At 36.2% G+C, this 19,502-nt stretch overlaps 1 protein-coding gene across 1 annotated transcript in view; it reads right to left on the bottom strand.

The window, feature by feature from the left end:
- Positions 1 to 13,859, bottom strand: part of LOC103507879 (triple functional domain protein-like) — a 31,474-nt gene extending 17,615 nt beyond the window's left edge. The window contains exons 1-4 of the mRNA XM_008472394.3: positions 13,787 to 13,859; positions 12,805 to 12,977; positions 953 to 1,140; positions 553 to 698 (exon numbers count right to left, since the gene is read on the bottom strand). Of these exons, the coding sequence (XP_008470616.2) occupies positions 553 to 698; positions 953 to 1,118 (312 nt within the window). The 5' untranslated portion in view covers positions 1,119 to 1,140; positions 12,805 to 12,977; positions 13,787 to 13,859. The remainder of the gene's footprint in view (positions 1 to 552; positions 699 to 952; positions 1,141 to 12,804; positions 12,978 to 13,786) is intronic.
- Between the last annotated feature and the right edge of the window lie 5,643 nt (positions 13,860 to 19,502).

Below are 19,502 nucleotides of genomic sequence, written 5' to 3'. Positions count from 1 at the left end.
CCACATGCGTCTAATGTAGCAGTTATTTCATTGCTACGAAATAAAAACGGCGGTGGAACACTCATCTTTTAAAATCTTGAAAAAAATCTTACACACATATTTATGAACAAAATGCTAGCTCTTAAGTTCGTGCTAAGCATAGTCTCAAGGCATTTGATTGGTTAATTTTGACCTGAGACTGATCTAAGAGCAATCATTCTTGTTCATAAATACGAGTGTAAATCGTTGATGTCCTTCGTACCGCGTCCGGTTCAGGGATTAGATTTTGGTGTCAGTACTGATACGTTTCAGAAAGTAACCCGTCAAAATATTTGCAATCGAAAAACGAGTACAAATTTTTGTCGTTGGTGGGATTCGAACCCGGGACCTTCTGCATGGCAAGCAAGCGCGTTACCACTGGACCAACCGTGCCCCCTGTATGCTTTCCACTCTGTATTTAGTCGTTTTACTCCACTCTATTCTACTTTGCTCATTTGAGAGATCTAACGGCCAGAAGCAGAAGCCTTTTCTCAGTCTCAAGAAATTGAGCATTAACAGCATATTATTTATCACCTGAGCTAATTCCTGGCCTTGTAGTAGCACTTGGAACACACTGTCCTGAATTCTACTGAACTGTTCATTATGTGTGCATAGTGCATCTTCAGCCTCACTCATTTCAGACGCCAGTTGATTCGTTTCCAGCTCTCGGGAGCATAATTCTGAAAAGAAAGGAATAAGAATTAAAGAGACTGAAGGATATATTTTTATGATGCTGGAAAATGTCGGTGGGCGAAGATCAAAGGGGAGGCCGAAACTCAGATGGAACGACAAAATCAAGGAAGATGTAACAGAGATGGGGTTGGATCCGGAGACATGGACGGATACTGCACAGGACAGACCCAGTTGGAGAGGCAGTATATGTCACGTCCCGAATCGACATTTCGGATATTTGGCAAGCCTAGTTATATCTCACCTAGTTGTGAAGACACTTCCAAAGCATCTCGTTCAAACAGTCGCAGTCTCAAACACAGATCCAGCCTCAGTTTGCGCGAGGCCCACAGCTGCTCTAGTGTCTCCCTCTGCTTATTGAGCCTCTCCAGAGCAGACTCGACGGCCGCCACTGATCCTGTCGAGTCCATGTCTGTGTTCACACCTACGCTTCTGAAATCAGAGAGAACAACGAGTTAGAACTTTCGAAATTCAAGTTTGCACTTTGGACATGAATATTGTTGGAATCAATGGCGATTATTGGATTTATTGGTTAGGTTTATATGACATCCTATGCATTGACATTATTGCTTACCGTTATAAGTTTATGGATACTAAGGAACAACGAGTTAGAACTTTTGAAATTCAAGTTTGCACTTTGGACATGAATATTGTTGGAATGAATGGCGATTATTGGATTTATTGGTTAGGTTTATATGACATCCTATGCATTGACATTATTGCTTACCGTTATAAGTTTATGGATACTAATTGTTGACTCTCATCCGACTCTAGTTTCGCTTACTTTGTCCCTTTTTCGGTTATACAAGTATCCAAAAATTATCAAAATACAGTGAGCAATAATGAATACTTGTCACAAATGTTTTTAAATGCAATTTCCAAGACTCAGTAACTTTATGCATCTTTTTGAATGCGGATCATGGTCAAAAATATCAACAGTCGTCGGGAATCGAACCTGACAAAGGAAGTGCACAAGAACACATTGACTGGTTGACATCTCGACATAATGTTGGATGAACTCAGTATTCAGATAAATAATAGGATGCATAAACAATATGTTGCACGGAGTTACGTATACATATATGGGTCAATCAGATGTAATAAATTAATATGTTACTCGTTGTTTTAGGATGTGTTACAATGTTACATATGTTTAGGCACGTCTTGGAGTTCTTTATATCACACATTTGGCCATCATCCGAGACAATAATATGGTGTAGAACATGTTTAAGATTACTGATATTTATGTCACATATCATTAGTTACCTACTAATATAAAGACATGTGTGATTGTTGATATACATATTACTACTTGCAGTACTTCCCATTATGTTAGTTATTAAAACAGTAGGTACTTGTGTATGTGCAGGTAAGTACTCTCATAACACAATAAAATAAAACAACAACGACTTCTGAAATGTTGGCCTACTTCATCCTCAAGAAAACACGCAAAAAATAATAAAACATTGTCCAACACAAAAATAATAATAAAAACTCTAGTTCGGAAAAATATTAATAAAATTGTTTCAAAACACACACGAGAATCAAATTAAGTTTTGTCAGTTAAGTCTGGTTTCAAAAAAACCAGACTTAACTGACAAAACGCGCGCCAATTCAGAAAAATTCAAATTTGAAGACTCAGTAACTTTATGCATCTTTTTGAATGCGGATCATGGTCAAAAATATCAACAGTGGCCGGACATCGAACCTGACAAAGGAATTACAAACCCGGTAAAGTGCACAAGAACACATTGACTGGTTGACATCTCGACATAATGTTGGATTCAGATAAATAATAGGATGCATAAACAATATGTTGCACGGAGTTACGTATACATATATGGGTCATTCAGATGTAATAAATTAATATGTTACTCGTTGTTTTAGGATGTGTTACAATGTTACATATGTTTAGGCACGTCTTGGTGTTCTTTATATCACACATTTGGCCATTATCCGAGACAATAATATGGTGTAGAACATGTTTAAGATTGCTGATATTTATGTCACATATCATTAGTTACCTACTAATGTAAAGACATGTGTGGTTGTTGATACTATACATATTACTACTTGCAGTACTTGCCATTATGTTAGTTATTAAAACAGTAGGTACTTGTGTATGTGCAGGTAAGTACTCTCATAATCTCATAAAAAAACAATAATAAAACAGTTTATTTACATTACTACTGGAACGTTAAACATTTTGAAGATCGTATTTCAAAATTTCCTCTGAATAACGTACGAGTAAATATGTTTAAACTTTGAAATTCTTGTGAAGGATGTCCAATAATAAAACAGTTTATTTACATTACTACTGGAACGTCAAACATTTTGAAGATCGTATTTCAAAATTTCCTCTGAATAACGTACGAGTAAATATGTTTAAACTTTGAAATTCTTGTGAAGGATGTCCCCATTTAAATGCTCATCACAAAAATGTCGTTCTTCACTTGATACACCTCGACAAGTTTTATGACTTGATTTGGACTCGAACCCCCCAACCTCCGGATCCAAAGTCCACCGTGCTAACCAGTACACCTTATACTATATAGACATATTTGAGCTAATAGATCAGTTGCGCTTACTTGGTTTGTTTGTGCGCAAGCGTTTCTGCGCATTTTGACGTGAAATCTGACGTCACAACTCTTTGAACTTTTTCATTAGAATGGCAGTTGAAAATTGAATTTCCGACCCTTTAAAGTTACTTTTTGGGAGTTTTGACCTCAGATTTGGATTTTTCACAACTTTTTACGTAGGAATCGACCTTTTATTAAAAATATATTCTCAATTGCAACTCCTCCAATCTAATATGTTATTTGACCCGTGAAGTGCATCATCAATAGTATACCTCAGAGTGAGAAACCCTGTTGAAGTCTGTTGAACAATCCATTAAGAAAACCCAAGTACTGTTAAGTGAAGACTTGATGCAAAACGGCGTTTAGCAATAATCAGTTTGCTGTACACAATTGATAATGTTGCTTGAAATTAATTGATCTTGCAGTGTGAACATAGCAAATCAAGATGATAGGGTACAGTTATAACTGTTGCATTAATACTCGTCAAGTCATCATCACTAACTGTTGCATCAATAAAGTGATCAATCAGAGCATCAATTATGAGTACTGTGGGTTTTATTAGGGTATTACTTGAGTACTTCACCATTGAACAGTTTCTTCGCTAGTTTCCAATATCCTTTATAACTTCCAAATTTTAAACCTCAATTTTATAGTAAATACTTTACATGAATACCTAAACAAGTTGCAACAAGCTTAATGGACATAGGGACTTGGGATATCGGAAAGCGGCACAATAAAAGCCTCAAAAAGGTTCATAGTTAAAAAAAAAAAAAAAAAAAAAAAAAAACGCTCACAGATGAAGATAAAGTTATCGACCTAAAAGCCAAAGTAAATAGACAACATTGATAAGATGATAAGGAATGCGGTTACTCGTATTTTTTCCACATGATTCAGATGAATTCATGTTTGCATAATTTTTGAGGTCTAGATTAGACCCCTAAATTAGATTAGAAAACTTCATTTGTCAAGGGCAAAGACTTTACCTTGCTCCTGGGATCAATTTGAACAAACCATTATTACTGAGGAAAGAAAATTTGAGAATATGGCAACAAAACACATCAATCAACTTTTAAACAGAAGATTCAGGCAGCTAGGTCATTAGCCTCATATAAAACCGACTTTTGGAGTGAGGAGACATTTCAGGTACACCTGATGACCTCCTGAACAACCGAGCCGTTCAACTAAAAGAATACTTTTAAAACCCCACAAAAACCCTCATTAATAAATACTGCTAGAAGACGGAAAAATCCCTTTACAAAAACGTTCAATTGAAATGAGGTTTCGGAAACCCTCCAAAATTCAAAACAAGCACTTTCACTTCAATAGCTTTTTACCTCATTTATAGCGTAGATCGGAACCAGATGAGGAACCCTTTGGACAGACTACAGGAAGGTAATTTAGGTAATTAGCTACTGGAGACAGTCATGTGTCCTTCCTTTTAGTGATTCTTTCAATTTTATGTTTTCAATGATTTTACCGGGTTCCCCTCATTTTAGTTCCTTATAGGTTACAGGGTCAAGAGTTTATACAAAACAAAAATAAACAATACAATTATTTTAAAAGATTTTTTTCAAAGGTTTTATCCACATTTTTTGCTTCTTTTTTTTACCCATGTTCGTGAAAATGAAACCTTTTTTCTTCTTTTTCTTCTTCGTCTTCCTTCTTTTCCCTCTTCCCTTTTCTTCTTCTTCTTCTTCTTTGACGTCTCCAAATAGTTTTTCTAAAGGTACCATTTAACCCTTCGAGCTCGACGGTCCGATCAGATATGGAGAGATGCGAAAATGAACGATATTAATATTTTCTTTACAAAGCTCGTATGTTTTACTTACTGAAGGAACATAATGAATAGCTCCTGCAGGAGACTAAAGTTGACCTTATATCCGACATTTTTTGCTTCTTTTTTTACCCATGTTCGTGAAAATGAAACCTGTTTTCTTCTTTTTCTTCTTCGTCTTCCTTCTTTTCCCTCTTCCCTTTTCTTCTTCTTCTTTGATGTCTCCAAATAGTTTTTCTAAAGGTACCATTTAACCCTTCGAGCTCGACGGCCCGATCAGATATGGATAGAAGCGAAAATGAACGATATTAATTTTCTTTACAAAGCTCGTATGTTTTACTTACTGAAGGAACATAATGAATAGCTCCTGCAGGAGACTAAAGTTGACCTTATATCCGAGATATCTGACTTTGTAGCAGCCACACCAGGACTGGCCAAAGTGTCGCTTCGGCGTGGCCAAGTGTCGGTAGCGCATGGCTAGGGACCGCGATATATCACTAGTTTTACATTATTAAACACTGAATATGTATTACTATTTTTAGTTTAATCCACCCTAAATATCACTAGTTTAACTTTATTCGACACTGTTAAAATATCACTAGGTCTGTACTCTTGTGGCCTACATGCTGTACGAGTACATGCATATCTACTTTTTATTGTTGTTTTAACATTAAATTATTTTTGGATGCTTGAAAATTTTTGGACGGTGATTTTTTTTTTTTTGACACTGAACATGTATTACTATTTTTAGTTTAATCCACACTAAATATCACTAGTTTAACTTTATTCGACACTGTTAAAATATCCCATGTCTGTAGGCCTACATGCATATCTACTTTTTATTGTTGTTTTAACATTAAATTATTTTTGGATGCTTGAAAATTTTTGGACGGTGATTTTTTTTTTTTTTTTTTTTTTTGCTGAATACCTAGGTCACCTTTATAATCGGATCCTTGTACCTTGGCACCTTTGATGCATCCTTAATAACAAAAGGGCATGATTATGTTTATATGTTTCTTATTTTTTCTTCTTTTGATGCAATATTAGCATAGTCTAGCCGCTAGCCCAAGTTATATTTATAATCAAGTCTAGAGTGAAAAAAAAAAAAAAAAAAAAAAAAAAAAAAAAAAAAAAAAAATTTTTTAAGTTTTTTTTAAAAAATTTTCTTTGGTTTTATATTTTTATTTCTAAATTCTAAGCTCCTAAGCCACTCTCGTTATTCTAAATTCTAAGCTCCTAAGCCACTCTCGTTATTCTAAATTCTAAGCTCCTAAGCCACTCTCGTTATTCTAAATTCTAAGCTCCTAAGCCACTCTCGAGAAATTCATCCCTGGGAAACACTTTATAAATAATCAAACACCCTGTAGGTATATTGGGAGCCACACTATCATATTATGTAAAGCAAACACTTTATGAACACCCTGTATATTAGGAGCCTCGCTATCATATGTTAAGTCCCTGCTCTGACTCATGTCTATAATTAATTTAAATTAAATAATTACTATTATTACTGGCAATTAAAACAAAGAGGCTTTGCAATCTCTTTCCTAGAAAAACAAACAAATAAAACAATTTAAATTTACTGCAAATCCTTCAAGCTGCATATTATGTAGTTAATATTTTATCCCGGATCTTCAAATAAGTATCCTTCCCCAGCAGATGATGCAGAGTTAAATGTTTATTTAAAATCGACCTTGCTATGCATAATATAGCCAAACTTCTTATTTAAACTTGGAGATTAGGTATTTTCTTTAGAAATGGACCAGAGGACCGATTTCGTAATCCATTTTATTTCTTTAATTCATTTAATAAAATTCTAAAACACCAAGCTTCTTCTGTTATCTTGAAAAGAAATTAACAATTATTATTATTTTTATTATTAAAAGTGATTTACTACTTTATAAAAACATCATTTACTTAGAAGAAAACATGAGAGATTAATAATCACAAAAAAAAAAGAACATCCACCACTTCTGAAATGTTGGCCTACTTCATCCAAAACAAAACACACAAAAAATAATAAAACATTGTCCAACACAAAAATAATAATAAAAACTCTAGTTCGGAAAAATATTAATAAAATTGTTTCAAAACACACACGAGAATCAAATTAAGTTTTGTCAGTTAAGTCTGGTTTCAAAAAAACCAGACTTAACTGACAAAACGCGCGCCAATTCAGAAAAATTCAAATTATTCAAATAGAAATAGGTTGAAGACTGAAGACATTGAAGTTAGTATTGTATTGGGCCAACAACTCATATTATGTATGGTAATTGAATAAAAATAAATAAATAGAGGTATTTAAAAAATACAAATAAACAAGGGTTGAAAACAATTGAGATCAAAAGATATGAAAATGGAAATCAACCGTAATATGAGTAGGTATGAAGGTATTTAAAAAGTACTTAAAATAAGAAAAATATTGACGTATAGACTATGGAGGTATTAATGAAAAAATGTTTGTCTACAAACAAAGCGAAAACCTTTTTGAGCACACGACAAGTTTAAACAGGAATAAGGTCAGAATTTTGTTAAAAAGGCCTCTTTTTTTCACCACAAAAACATTTATGACTTTCGATTTAGATCAAAAAAGAGCATTCAAAAACCCAAAAAGGTAATAAAAACATCCGCTAAAAGACGCCGCGACACGAAGGGACGGTACGACAGAAGAGATACAAACTCTATTTGAAATCACAATAGAATCCATTAACAAGTTCCAAAAACAAAGAAATAACTGACCACAAGAAAAAAACTCAAATACACTTGATAAAAAAAAATCCGACCACAAGAAAATTGATTAAAAAAAAAAGAACGATCAACGCGAACTACTGCACGATTAGGAAGAACAAACATATTGGCAAGATAAGAAATTAGAAAGACCATTCCTAATATTGAAGAACGAGTGTAAATTAGAGGTTCTCTGATTAGACGAAGCGGGTAGCGTTACTATTGACCGATTCTATTAAGGACTTGAACTCTGACCAGGCTAAATCATACCTAGACAACTTATCACATACAGGATGGGTCAGACCACACATTCCAACAATGAATCCAATATTAATCCATTTAATTTGATATAAATCTAATGATAACATGTCTCACTGGACCAACAATGAATTCAATATTAATCCATTTAATTTGATATAAATATAATGATAACATGTCTCACTGGACCACTGGGGGACGTTAAACAGGGAGTAGACCAGCTATGTTTGGCTGGGGGACCTTAAACAGGGAGTAAACCAGCTTAGTCTGGCTGGGGGACTTTAAACAGGGAGTATACCAGGCTGAATTTTCCCTTGAAAAAAAAAACAGCAAAGGTTCACTCGTAAAATTTGTGGCCAAAACCAAATGTCAGCCCAAAGCAATCATCCTAGCTAGGGCTGATTGAGAGGCTGACGAAAAACGCCGACCCTGTTTTTACTCGGGAAAAGGCGAAGAAAAAAGAAGAAGAAGAGGTGACGAAGACTGATACAAACCTATTACGTATATATACAAAGTATTTCAAAATTTCCCACCATGATTCAGGTTTCAGACATAATAAAACATCCCTGTAGTAGCTAAACCCCTATACTACCGGAGCGATAAGGATGTGATTCGGGTTTGAAGTTTGAAGACACCCTGTATACGAAATAAAATGCATGAAAAAATGGAGTGAATCACAGAGTAAAAAGAAAACAACTGCTGTTTTTTTTTTATATCATTTTGTTTTTAAATGTGTATTCTAATTTTATTTGATTTATTGGTGTCTCTTTTTCTGATGTAAAATATTTGAATTATCGTGAGTGTTTTCCAATGCATCAGGATCAGGATAAAAACACACTTACAAAATATCCCACCTCATTAACACAAAATGCAAAAGAGGAACCACCAAAGCGAAATAACTGTGTAACATCAGCTCTCAAATGATTAGACAATTTTTGAGGAATAACCAAACTCCATTACCGAAGGCCAACGCAGGTACACAAATATTCAGGGTAAAAACTTGTTGAATAGTTTCTGAGCTAATTGAGCTTTTTGGACCTTTTAAGGCTCAATTCCTATTTTATCTTTGGCACGAATGCCAATTTCGAAATTGCTAATCGATTTTTAATTAATCCAACGTCTTGATTTGTAGTTGTACATTTCTTTTCTTTAATTAAACTGAACAACGAACATCAACAAAAACATAAACAAGCAAGTCAACAAAAGAACATTGTCAACTAATTCCATGTCAACAAAAGAAGTCTAATAATTCCCTCAGTCTGGCAGTAGACGAGACATATATCTGATAAGTGATATTTATTATTATTTCTGATATTTCATTGTTTTCTCAACAAAACTGTCACCTCGTAAATTGACGTGTTAAGTAGTTTTATTCTGGGGCCCCCTTTTCTTGTTCATTAGAGACAATATTCCCTTCTTTCCCCTTTCATTAGGGAGCCCTATAACAAGGGTCCCCACTCCCCACTCACCCCCTCTCCGCCTAATTAGGGATAATACATCATGATGTATTTCTGTGTTCCAGCGGTGTGCAAACTTTGGAGAGGAGCGATCCCCCCAAATAAGAGGGATGTAAAATATTTGAATTATCGTGAGTGTTTTCCAAAGCATCAGGATAAAAACACACTTACAAAATATCCCACCTCATTAACACAAAATGCAAAAGAGGAACCACCAAAGCGAAATAACTGTGTAACGCGATTTGAACAAATTAAAACGCGATTTAGATCCACACGTACTGAGCTAATCAAATTAAACCGTATTCCTAATGAACCAGCAACCTCTAGATTACAAGTCCGGATGTAGCAACTCCTTAAGAGTATTATGCGGGTGAGGGCATTTGAATTAGGACCACGCAACCAGTGTCTCTGCTCTGGTGTCGTTTGATATACAGGGTGGTCGGAGTCACAGAAGTGACACACATATTTATTTAGCAATCAAGCGTGCCGGGAGGCGCGCGAATGTCAAGAGTTCGAAGCGCCGCCCGGCCTATATTAACACGAAATAGGGTTTTATGGTTTCCGGCATTTTCACCTCAACTTTTCTCCCACTTCCCTTAAACTTTAAGCAAATTTTATTTCATATATTGAACAAGGTGAGAATCAACGGAGTCACAGAAGTGAAACACATATTTATTTAGCAATCAAGCGTGCCGGGAGGCGCGCGAATGTCAAGAGTTCGAAGCGCCGCGCCGCCTGGCCTATATTAACACGAAATAGGGTGTTACGGTTTTCCGGCATTTTCACCTCAACTTTTCTCCCACTTCCCTTTAACTTTAAGCAAATTTTATTTCATATATTGAACAAGGTGAGAATCAATTTCCTTCCTCCCCCTTTAGATTATTTTGTATTGAAAATGTCCTCATTTTTCTTTCGAATGATCCTCACTTTGGTCCTCAATAAACCCGAATTAGAAAATTTGGACCGATTAAAATACTTTCTCATTACTATTATGGCGAAGCTATATAACTGTACTAATAGACCTTTAGACTATTTTGTATTGAAAATGTCCTCGTTTTTCTTTCGAATGATCCTCACTTTGGCCCTCAATAAACCCGAATTAGAAAATTTGGACCGATTAAAATACTTTCTCATTACTATTATGGCGAAGCTATATAACTGTACTAATAGAAAGTAAAAATATTTCTTGAAACACCACACTGTACACATCAACATAATCTTTCAATCGTATAATTTAATCATGCTAATATGCCAACACCTTAAACCAGGGTTGTCCAACCTTAGGGCACCCGAGGGCCGCAAGAGACCAAGGTAGAGAGTTGGCGGGCCGCAAAAACCATGAAATGGAGATCTCGCCATTTTTCGAAGAGATTGAAGAGAAAGAAAAAAATCCCTTGCCAGCCTAGTTAGCTTGAAGGTTAGTGCGTCTGCCTTGTAAGCGCTAGGTCGCGGGTTCGATTTTTACCGCCCGGGGCGACAAAGTAGGTCTAATTTAGTTAGTCAGATAAGATTTGTTCTCGGAACGGTTGGCTTTCTCCTATCCTGTCTTCCTTCTCTGTTCGCTTTAGTGACGATAAGACCTTAGCAGTTACAGTTCCCTCTATCCAATATCTTTAAAAATCCCTATTTCTCGTTAGGTATTCTAAATTCTAAGCAGCTCCTAAGCCACTCTCGAGAAATTCATCCCTGGGGAACACTTTATAAAAAAGTAATAATTAAACACCCTGTAGGTATATTGGGAGCCACATTTATGTAAAGCAAACACTTTATGAACACACTTTATATTAGGAGCCTTGCTATCATATGTTAAGTCCCCACTCTGACTCATGTCTATAATTAATTTAAATTAAATAATTACTATTATTACTGGCAATTAAAACAAAGAGGCTTTGCAATCTCTTTCCTAAACACTTTATAAATAATCAAACACCCTGTAGGTATATTGGGAGCCACACTATCATATTATGTAAAGCAAAGACTTTATAAACACACTGTATATTATAGGAGCCTTGCTATCATATGTTAAGTCCCCGCTCTGACTCATGTCTATAATTAATTTAAATTAAATAATTACTATTATTACTGGCAATTAAAACAAAGAGGCTTTGCAATCTCTTTCCTAGTAAAAACAAACAAATCAAACAATTTAAATTACTGCAAATCTTTCAAGCTACATATTATGTAGTTAATATTTTATCCCGGATCTTCAAAGGAGTATTCTTCCCCAGCAGATGATGCAGAGTTAAATGTTTATTTAAAATCGACCTTGCTATGCATAATATAGCCTAACTTCTTATTTAAACTTGGGAATACTTTATAAATAATTAAACACCCTGTAGGTATATTGGGAGCCACACTATCATATTATGTAAAGCAAACACTTTATGAACACCCTGTATATTAGGAGCCTCGCTATCATATGTTAAGTCCCTGCTCTGACTCATGTCTATAATTAATTTAAATTAAATAATTACTATTATTACTGGCAATTAAAACAAAGAGGCTTTGCAATCTCTTTCCTAGAAAAACAAACAAATAAAACAATTTAAATTTACTGCAAATCCTTCAAGCTACATATTATGTAGTTAATATTTGATCCCGGATCTTCAAATAAGTATTCTTCCCCAGCAGATGATGCAGAGTTAAATGTTTATTTAAAATCGACCTTGCTATGCATAATATAGCCAAACTTCTTATTTAAACTTGGAGATTAGGTATTTTCTTTAGAAATGGACCAGAGGACCGATTTCGTAATCCATTTTATTTCTTTAATTCATTTAATAAAATTCTAAAACACCGAGCTTCTGTTATCTTGAAAAGAAATTAACAATCTGAAAAGAAAGGAATATTATTAAAATTTTTTCTATGTGTGGGAGGATTCTAAGAGTTCTTCCGCTAAACCGAATGTGTGTTTTTTTTCGAATTTAATTCTCATTCTTTACTAGCCGAAATCCGTCGCTTCGCTCCGGGTTTCCGCTAGTAAATCCTTAAGGCATGGCCGTTCATGTCACTCATCCATTTAGTGGTCTTGTTCGGCGTAGCTTAACAAAAACGAACCGGAATATTATATTCCTGAGTGGAACCGAGAAAAGCCAGCAGCACGTCACCGAGTTAATCACCCAGCCGGATACCAACCACACAAAACGTTGCTTAGCTTCAATAATGCAACTGGTGTATTTTACGTGCTATAACCACTAGCTTTACCAGGAGTAAGGTGTATATATGATGTGGAACTTAGCCATTAGGCCATTCTCCAACGTGAGTCGCTGAGTAGCGTCTATCAAATAAACTTTCCACTTACTTGAGTTCAGCGAGTAGCGCCTCTCCCTGAGCGATAGTACTATGGCAAGCATCCAGTGAGGCCGCTCTCTGCTGCGACCATTGATCCAGGAGTCGCTGAGTAGCGTCTAAACTCTCCGGTGCTTCCTCACAAGCGTCCTTCTCCACGCGTAGCTCATCCAGCCAACTCTCCAGCTGTGGAGGAGAGATAGAGTGACTATTGTGAGGAACAGAGTAAATAATGTGAGCTGTAAAGTCCCGTTAAGGCCCGTCCCACTTGTCGTTGGGGGAAAAAAAATCGTGTCGTGTGTAGTGGGAACACTCTCGTTTAAATTACATTACCTACAGGACATTCTTGAAAAAATCGGATGAAACTCAGAATCTTGCTCAGAAGAAGGACACCCCAAAAGACCAATATTTTTTAATGAGCAAAATTCTTTGGTGTATTTACATTTTTTGCCCAAGTAGATAGATTCGTAGAAGCCCATCCCATCCTTTTTAGGGCTGTTTGCCCCTAAATCTAATCCTCAGAGTGACAAGGAATGGAGTGTGCCTGAAGGCATGTGATGTGTTCCACTCGACCCCGAAAAATCTCATTATTTGACGGTTCCCATGATTCGACTCTTTCCTTCCTATAGGATAACGAAAGTAAAAATCGTGTCGTGTGGAGTGGGAACACTCTCATTTAAATTACATTGCCTACAGGACATTCTTGAAAAAAATCGGATGAAACTCACAAGTGGGAACGGGTCCTTACCGAGTATCTTGCTCAGAAAAAGGACACCCCAAAAGACCAATATTTCTTAATGAGCATAATTCTTTGGTGTACATTTTTTGCCACAGTAGATAGATTCGTAGAAGCCCATCCCATCCTTTTGAGGGCTGTTTGCCCCTAAACCAAATCCTCAGAGTGGCAAGGAATGGAGTGTGCCTGAAGGCATGTGATGTGTTCCACTCGACCCCGAAAAATCTCATTATTTGACGGTTCCCATGATTCGACTCACCTCTTTCTCGTGCGTATAGAAGTGTACGGCCAAGTCGAGTCTGCGGCGTCTCTGCTCGACGCGCGCGGCAAATGACGTTTTTAAAAAAAAGATGGTTTAACCGTTTAACATCATTGTATCTCTGCCACAGCTTTTAGTGACGAGAATTTTTTCCTTCATTCGGTGACCCGCCTACATAATGACAACACTGTAGGTACTTTGACATACTAATTGGACACCCTGCATTACTTTCCTATTCATATACATAATTTAAAATTTTTAATGGTTTCTGCGTTGAAAAATAATGAGAGCATTTTGAAACAAATGCCATCCCTAACACTTCATCTCTCTCTCTTTCTCTCTCTCTCTCTGTTAGACTTTCCTTCTTTCTCTCCCTCTCTCTCCCTCTCCCTCTCCCTCTCCCTCCCTCTCTCCCTCCCCTTCTTTCTAATTCTGATCAATTTCGTGATTTTTATTATGGTACTTTCGTACTTGTAACTGGGATATGGTACTCACATAACACTGTGCTTAACTCCCAGTAATTTAAATTTATTTAAGTGTTTTATACATTAAAAAAAAAAAAAACAAAAAAAACAAAAAAAAAAACAAACAAAAAAAAACTTACTTGAGCTCCTTGTAATGACCATCATAAACCAGAGGTTTCTAATAACCCTATGAAGTCTGAGTGTCGCTTGTGGGCTTAATTACCCTTTGTCATAGTGCTGATGAAGTTTATATTATGTGAATCTTTCTTTAAAAAACTGAAATAATAATTTACAATCTTCGAGTTGTCAAAATAATCAATTTTAGGTCCTAGTAGCTCCATAGAGTTCTAAAAACAGTCGAAGAAAAAAAAGTCAAAACAGTCGAATTTTTTCAGAATTTATTTTCCCCGAAATGTCCGATTAACACAAGAAATGTAATTCCAATCACTAGTCACGTCCCAATATAACACGATGTAAAGTAAGTGTATGTGAGAAATTGAGAATGGATTGTATATTATGTTAGGCTCAATCGGCGAAAATTACAAAATGCTAGAAGGCCGCGGCCATCGAGAGGTTGTTTTTGATTTTTTCTCTCATTGACCGCGAAATTTAATAGGTAAGTGAGAAGTTGAAAAATGTATCTGCGTTATGTTGGGCTCAATCTCCGAAATCTCTCAATATAGGTATGCAATATATGCAATTATGCATTGAGAAAATACCAGACCGCGGACCGATTGTTTCCTTCAATGACCCTAAGATATGTACCTATTATGATTGTAAGGATTTGGGGGTGTAAGGTGTAAGTTATGTTAGGATCAATCTGCGAAATGACAAACAGTGCATTTTGAAAGTGCCAAACCACGGAATACCTATTCCTTTTCAATTTCGCTGATTGAGCGTAACATATTGTATAAGGAATTGGGAATATATGGCGGAAAGACGAAAGTATTATTTCTATGCGTGGCGGGTATAGAAAGCATTACGTGTGTAATAAATCATATGCTACAAGATTGTGCAAAAAGTATTTGAGAAGTTTACGTTTTGCGAGGGGGGGAAAATGTACAAGCACATAGCAGGCAATTTTCGACCGTAATTGATGGTTCTAAGGCTAATTTTAGCACATTCGAGGAAAGAGGCGTGAGAGAAAGCATAGGTCATGGTAAAGATTCAGTGAAACATAGGCATGTCAGTACAAACTATAAAGTACATACATTGGGTGTTGTCAAATTCCGCCGAATTTCTGCAAACTGCGCCGATCATAAATTGATTCCCAAAGAAATGTACCTATTTATACTCGAAATGAGCCTGTTGATTCACAGTTAGGTGCAAACATCAGACACATTCAAACGTATCAGAGTGTTTCGCCCCAATTGATGAAAGAAACAAAGTTGAAAAATATTGATGAAATACACAAATGTGGAAAAGAACGACAAAATTGGCGAAATTTGGGCAAAGAGGAACTCCATGCGAATATGAATACAATAATATGAGGATACTGGGTAGTCGGACATTCGGTCATTATGGGAAAGACACGGTCCTGTCAAAGCGCTGTGACCTAGTGAGCTCAATTGGAATTGGAACTATTTGCAAGTTCCTCATAATCATAATAATAGAGGAAACTCAACTAGTGTCGTGGAGAATGGAGGGGGAACGGGAGAAATGTACAAGCACATAGCAGGCAATTTTCGACCGTAATTGATGGTTCTAAGGCTAATATTAGCACATTCGATGATTCGAGGAAAGAGGCGTGAGAGAAAGCATAGGTCATGGTAAAGATTCAGTGAAAGATATAGGCATGTCAGTTTGTCGGTACAAACTATAAAGTACATACAGTGGGTGTTGTCAAATTCCGCCGAATTTCTGCAAACTGCGCGGATCATAAATTGATTCCCAAAGAAATGTACCTATTTATACTCGAAATGAGCCTGTTGATTCACAGTTAGGTGCAAACATCAGACACATTCAAACGTATCAGAGTTGTTCGCCCCAATTGATGAAAGAAACAAAGTTGAAAATTTTTGATGGAATACACGAATGTGGAAAAGAACGACAAAATTGGCGAAATTTGGGCAAAGAGGAACTCCATGCGAATATGAATACAATACGAGGATACTGGGTAGTCGGACATTCGGTCATTATGGGAAAGACACGGTCCTGTCAAAGCACTATACCGCTGTGACCTAGTGAGCTCAATTGGAACTATTTGCAAGTTCCTCATAATCACAATAATAGAGGAAACTCAACTAGTGTCGTGGAGAATGGAGCGGGAACGGGCGGAGAAAAGGATCCCGCACATGATCTCAGAAATCACAGAACAGAGACTTTTATGTATTTCGAACTTGAATAAAATTGATTCCGTCTTTATATTGTTGACTTTGTCTAGCTTGGTTACTTTCTCCTCCTCCTTTTCGGCGCTTGCATCATGTATTAAAACTGTCATTCGAGCTTGGTTACTTTATCAAGCTTTATATCAATTACTTTTATGAATTTCCGTTCTTTTATGACAGTAAATATGTCTGGTTCCAGATTACGGAATCCGTTCAAATGTTCAATTTTCCAATCGATCTTTATACTCTGTCAATTTCGTCATCCACCACTGTAAGATCTGTCGCACGTACCCATATTATGTGTTTGAGCTTGGTAACTTTATGAATTTCCGTTCTTTTATGACAGTAAATATTTCTGGTTCCAGATTACGGAATCCGTTTTCTGGCTCCCGGCCCTTTTTTGGGGGCAAATGTTCAATTTTTCAATCGATCTTTATACTCTGTCAATTTCGTCATCCACCACTGTAAGATCTGTCGCACGTACCCATATTATGTGCTCGTTGGTAAATGTATGCACATCAGGTTTAATATCTCCATCATTCACAACAAATATGATTGAATTAAGACAGCCAATCGATCTTTATACTCTGTCAATTTCGTCATCCACCACTGTAAGATCTGTCGCACGTACCTACCCATATTATGTGCTCGTTGGTAAATGTATGCACATCAGGTTTAATATCTCCATCATTCACAACAAATATGATTGAATTAAGACAGACGGGACTAGAATTTTAATAGACCAGACATTGTATGTTTCTGAATATACTTCAATATTCCGTTGTGTTTTATGTGAAATTCGGCATTGTTTTCATTCATTTGTGGAATTTCGTGTTTTATAATGGAATTTCATATGGAATGTCTACATTGTCTACCCAGTTCGGCATTGTAAGAAATGTCTGTTGATTGAAAGTCTATTAAGTATCTATTTGTTTCAAATTTCTTCTTTAATTGATTTTGTCTTATCAATTATCATAATTATGTGTTATACGGTCTTTTATCTTATAGTGGTTAGTGTGTTTACATTAAGTAGGTTAGTAGGGATTGAGTTTCCATCGTGATCAATAGCATTCTTACTATTTTCATTATGGCACACTTGTTTAAATGTCATATTTTGAGTAAGAGTAGGGGTCTCCTCTTGGTTGTGTTGTTTAAATGATTTATTTCCGTTCTAGCGTGTATCATTTTGTCTGGATTCCATGTCGTTAATAGAGACAGGTCAACCTGGAAGTTGTCCTTATTAGACTTTGTAATGATGATGTCAAGGCTTCAATGTACACCATTTTACACTTAAGCTATATTGTCATCTATTATTTACTTTTTTCGTAATTTAGAGGTAATTTATTCGAAAATAAGGTAAGCTGTCGTGTTCGATAATTGTCTTCTTTTGTACAATCTCTATTAGGTTATTTAAACTGAATGAACGAAGAGAGATCTGAGTTTTAAATCGATGATAAAATTGCATCTGGTTTGTCTAGTAGGTAATCTGTTAGTTTGTCCTGAGATTGGACTTTCGGAGCATTAACCCTTTTTCGAAAAAGGGTCGAAAAAACTGAATTTGATGAGCTTGTCAATACATGTACATGTACATATTTACCTATACCTACAACGGAGTAAAACACCCAAGTTTTTCCATTTGTCTCTAATGGAATGACACATCAGTGTCATTTATCTTCCTTTGTACAATCTCTATTAGGTTATTTAAACTGAATGAACGAAGAGAGATCTGAGTTTTAAATGGACGATAAAATTGCATTTGGTTTGTCTATAGTAATCTGTTAGTGTGTCCTGAGATTGGACTTTCGGAGCATCAACCCTTTTTCGAAAAAGGGTCGAAAAAAGTGAATTTGATGAGCTTGTCAATACATGTACATATTTACCTATACCTACAACGGAGTAAAACACCCAAGTTTTTCCATTTGTCTCTAATGGAATGACACATCAGTGTCATCGCAAACTACATAATACCAATGCACACTTACATAGTATAGTATGTTTGTACATAGTATGGATATAATATGCTTGTATAAAGTATGCTTGCCATTATGATGGGTGTGAATATGACCCAGCTTTTTCTCCCTGATGATATGTTATAAGGTAAACTTGGTAATAGCACACTCCATGCTGATATGCATTCCTAATGAACCAGCGACCTCTAGATTACAAGTCCGGATGTAGCAACTCCTTAAGAGTATTATGCGGGTGAGGGAATTCGAATTAGACCTCTAGATTACAAGTCCGGATGTAGCAACTCCTTAAGAGTATTATGCGGGTGAGGGAATTCGAATTAGGACCACGCAACCAGTGTCTCTGCTCTGGTGTCGTTTGATATACAGGGTGGTTGGAGTCACAGAAGTGAAATACACATTTATTTAGCAATCAAGTGTGCCGGGAGGCGCGCGAATGTCAAGAGTTCGAAGCGCCACGCCGCCTGGCCTATATTAACACGAAATAGGGTTTTATGGTTTTCCGGCATTTTCACCTCAACTTTTCTCCCACTTCCCTTAAACTTTAAGCAAATTTTATTTCATATATTGAACAAGGTGAGAATCAAAAATAAGAGGGAAATAACTCGCTCTTTCACCCCCTCTTTAAACTATTGGTTCAGTAGACTGTAGGTATAAAATTGGAAATCATTCGGAAAAAGGGAGCCTGCGGAGCTCCCAAGGCCCGATCGAGGCCAAAATCTTATGAGAAACTGCCTTTTGTACTAAACATTTTTGCCTAATTTCATCAAACTCGAATAAACCGTTTGAGGGTTATGAAACAAACCGATTCATCTGTTGAGCTTGTCTGCCAAATAATGAAGTTTAACATGACATTTAAAGTGTCCACCTTTGATACTTCAATGATTTTTCACTCCGAAAATTCAGACATTCAACTTTGAGGCCGGGCCCCCCCTGATTTTGACTCACGAGCACGACC

The sequence above is a fragment of the Diaphorina citri genome, unplaced genomic scaffold (assembly GCF_000475195.1).
Source record: "Diaphorina citri unplaced genomic scaffold, Diaci psyllid genome assembly version 1.1 scaffold348, whole genome shotgun sequence".
NCBI lineage: Eukaryota > Metazoa > Arthropoda > Insecta > Hemiptera > Psyllidae > Diaphorina > Diaphorina citri.
The sequence above is the reverse complement of the archived record's forward strand: the minus strand, read 5'-3'. Positions and strand labels throughout refer to the sequence as shown.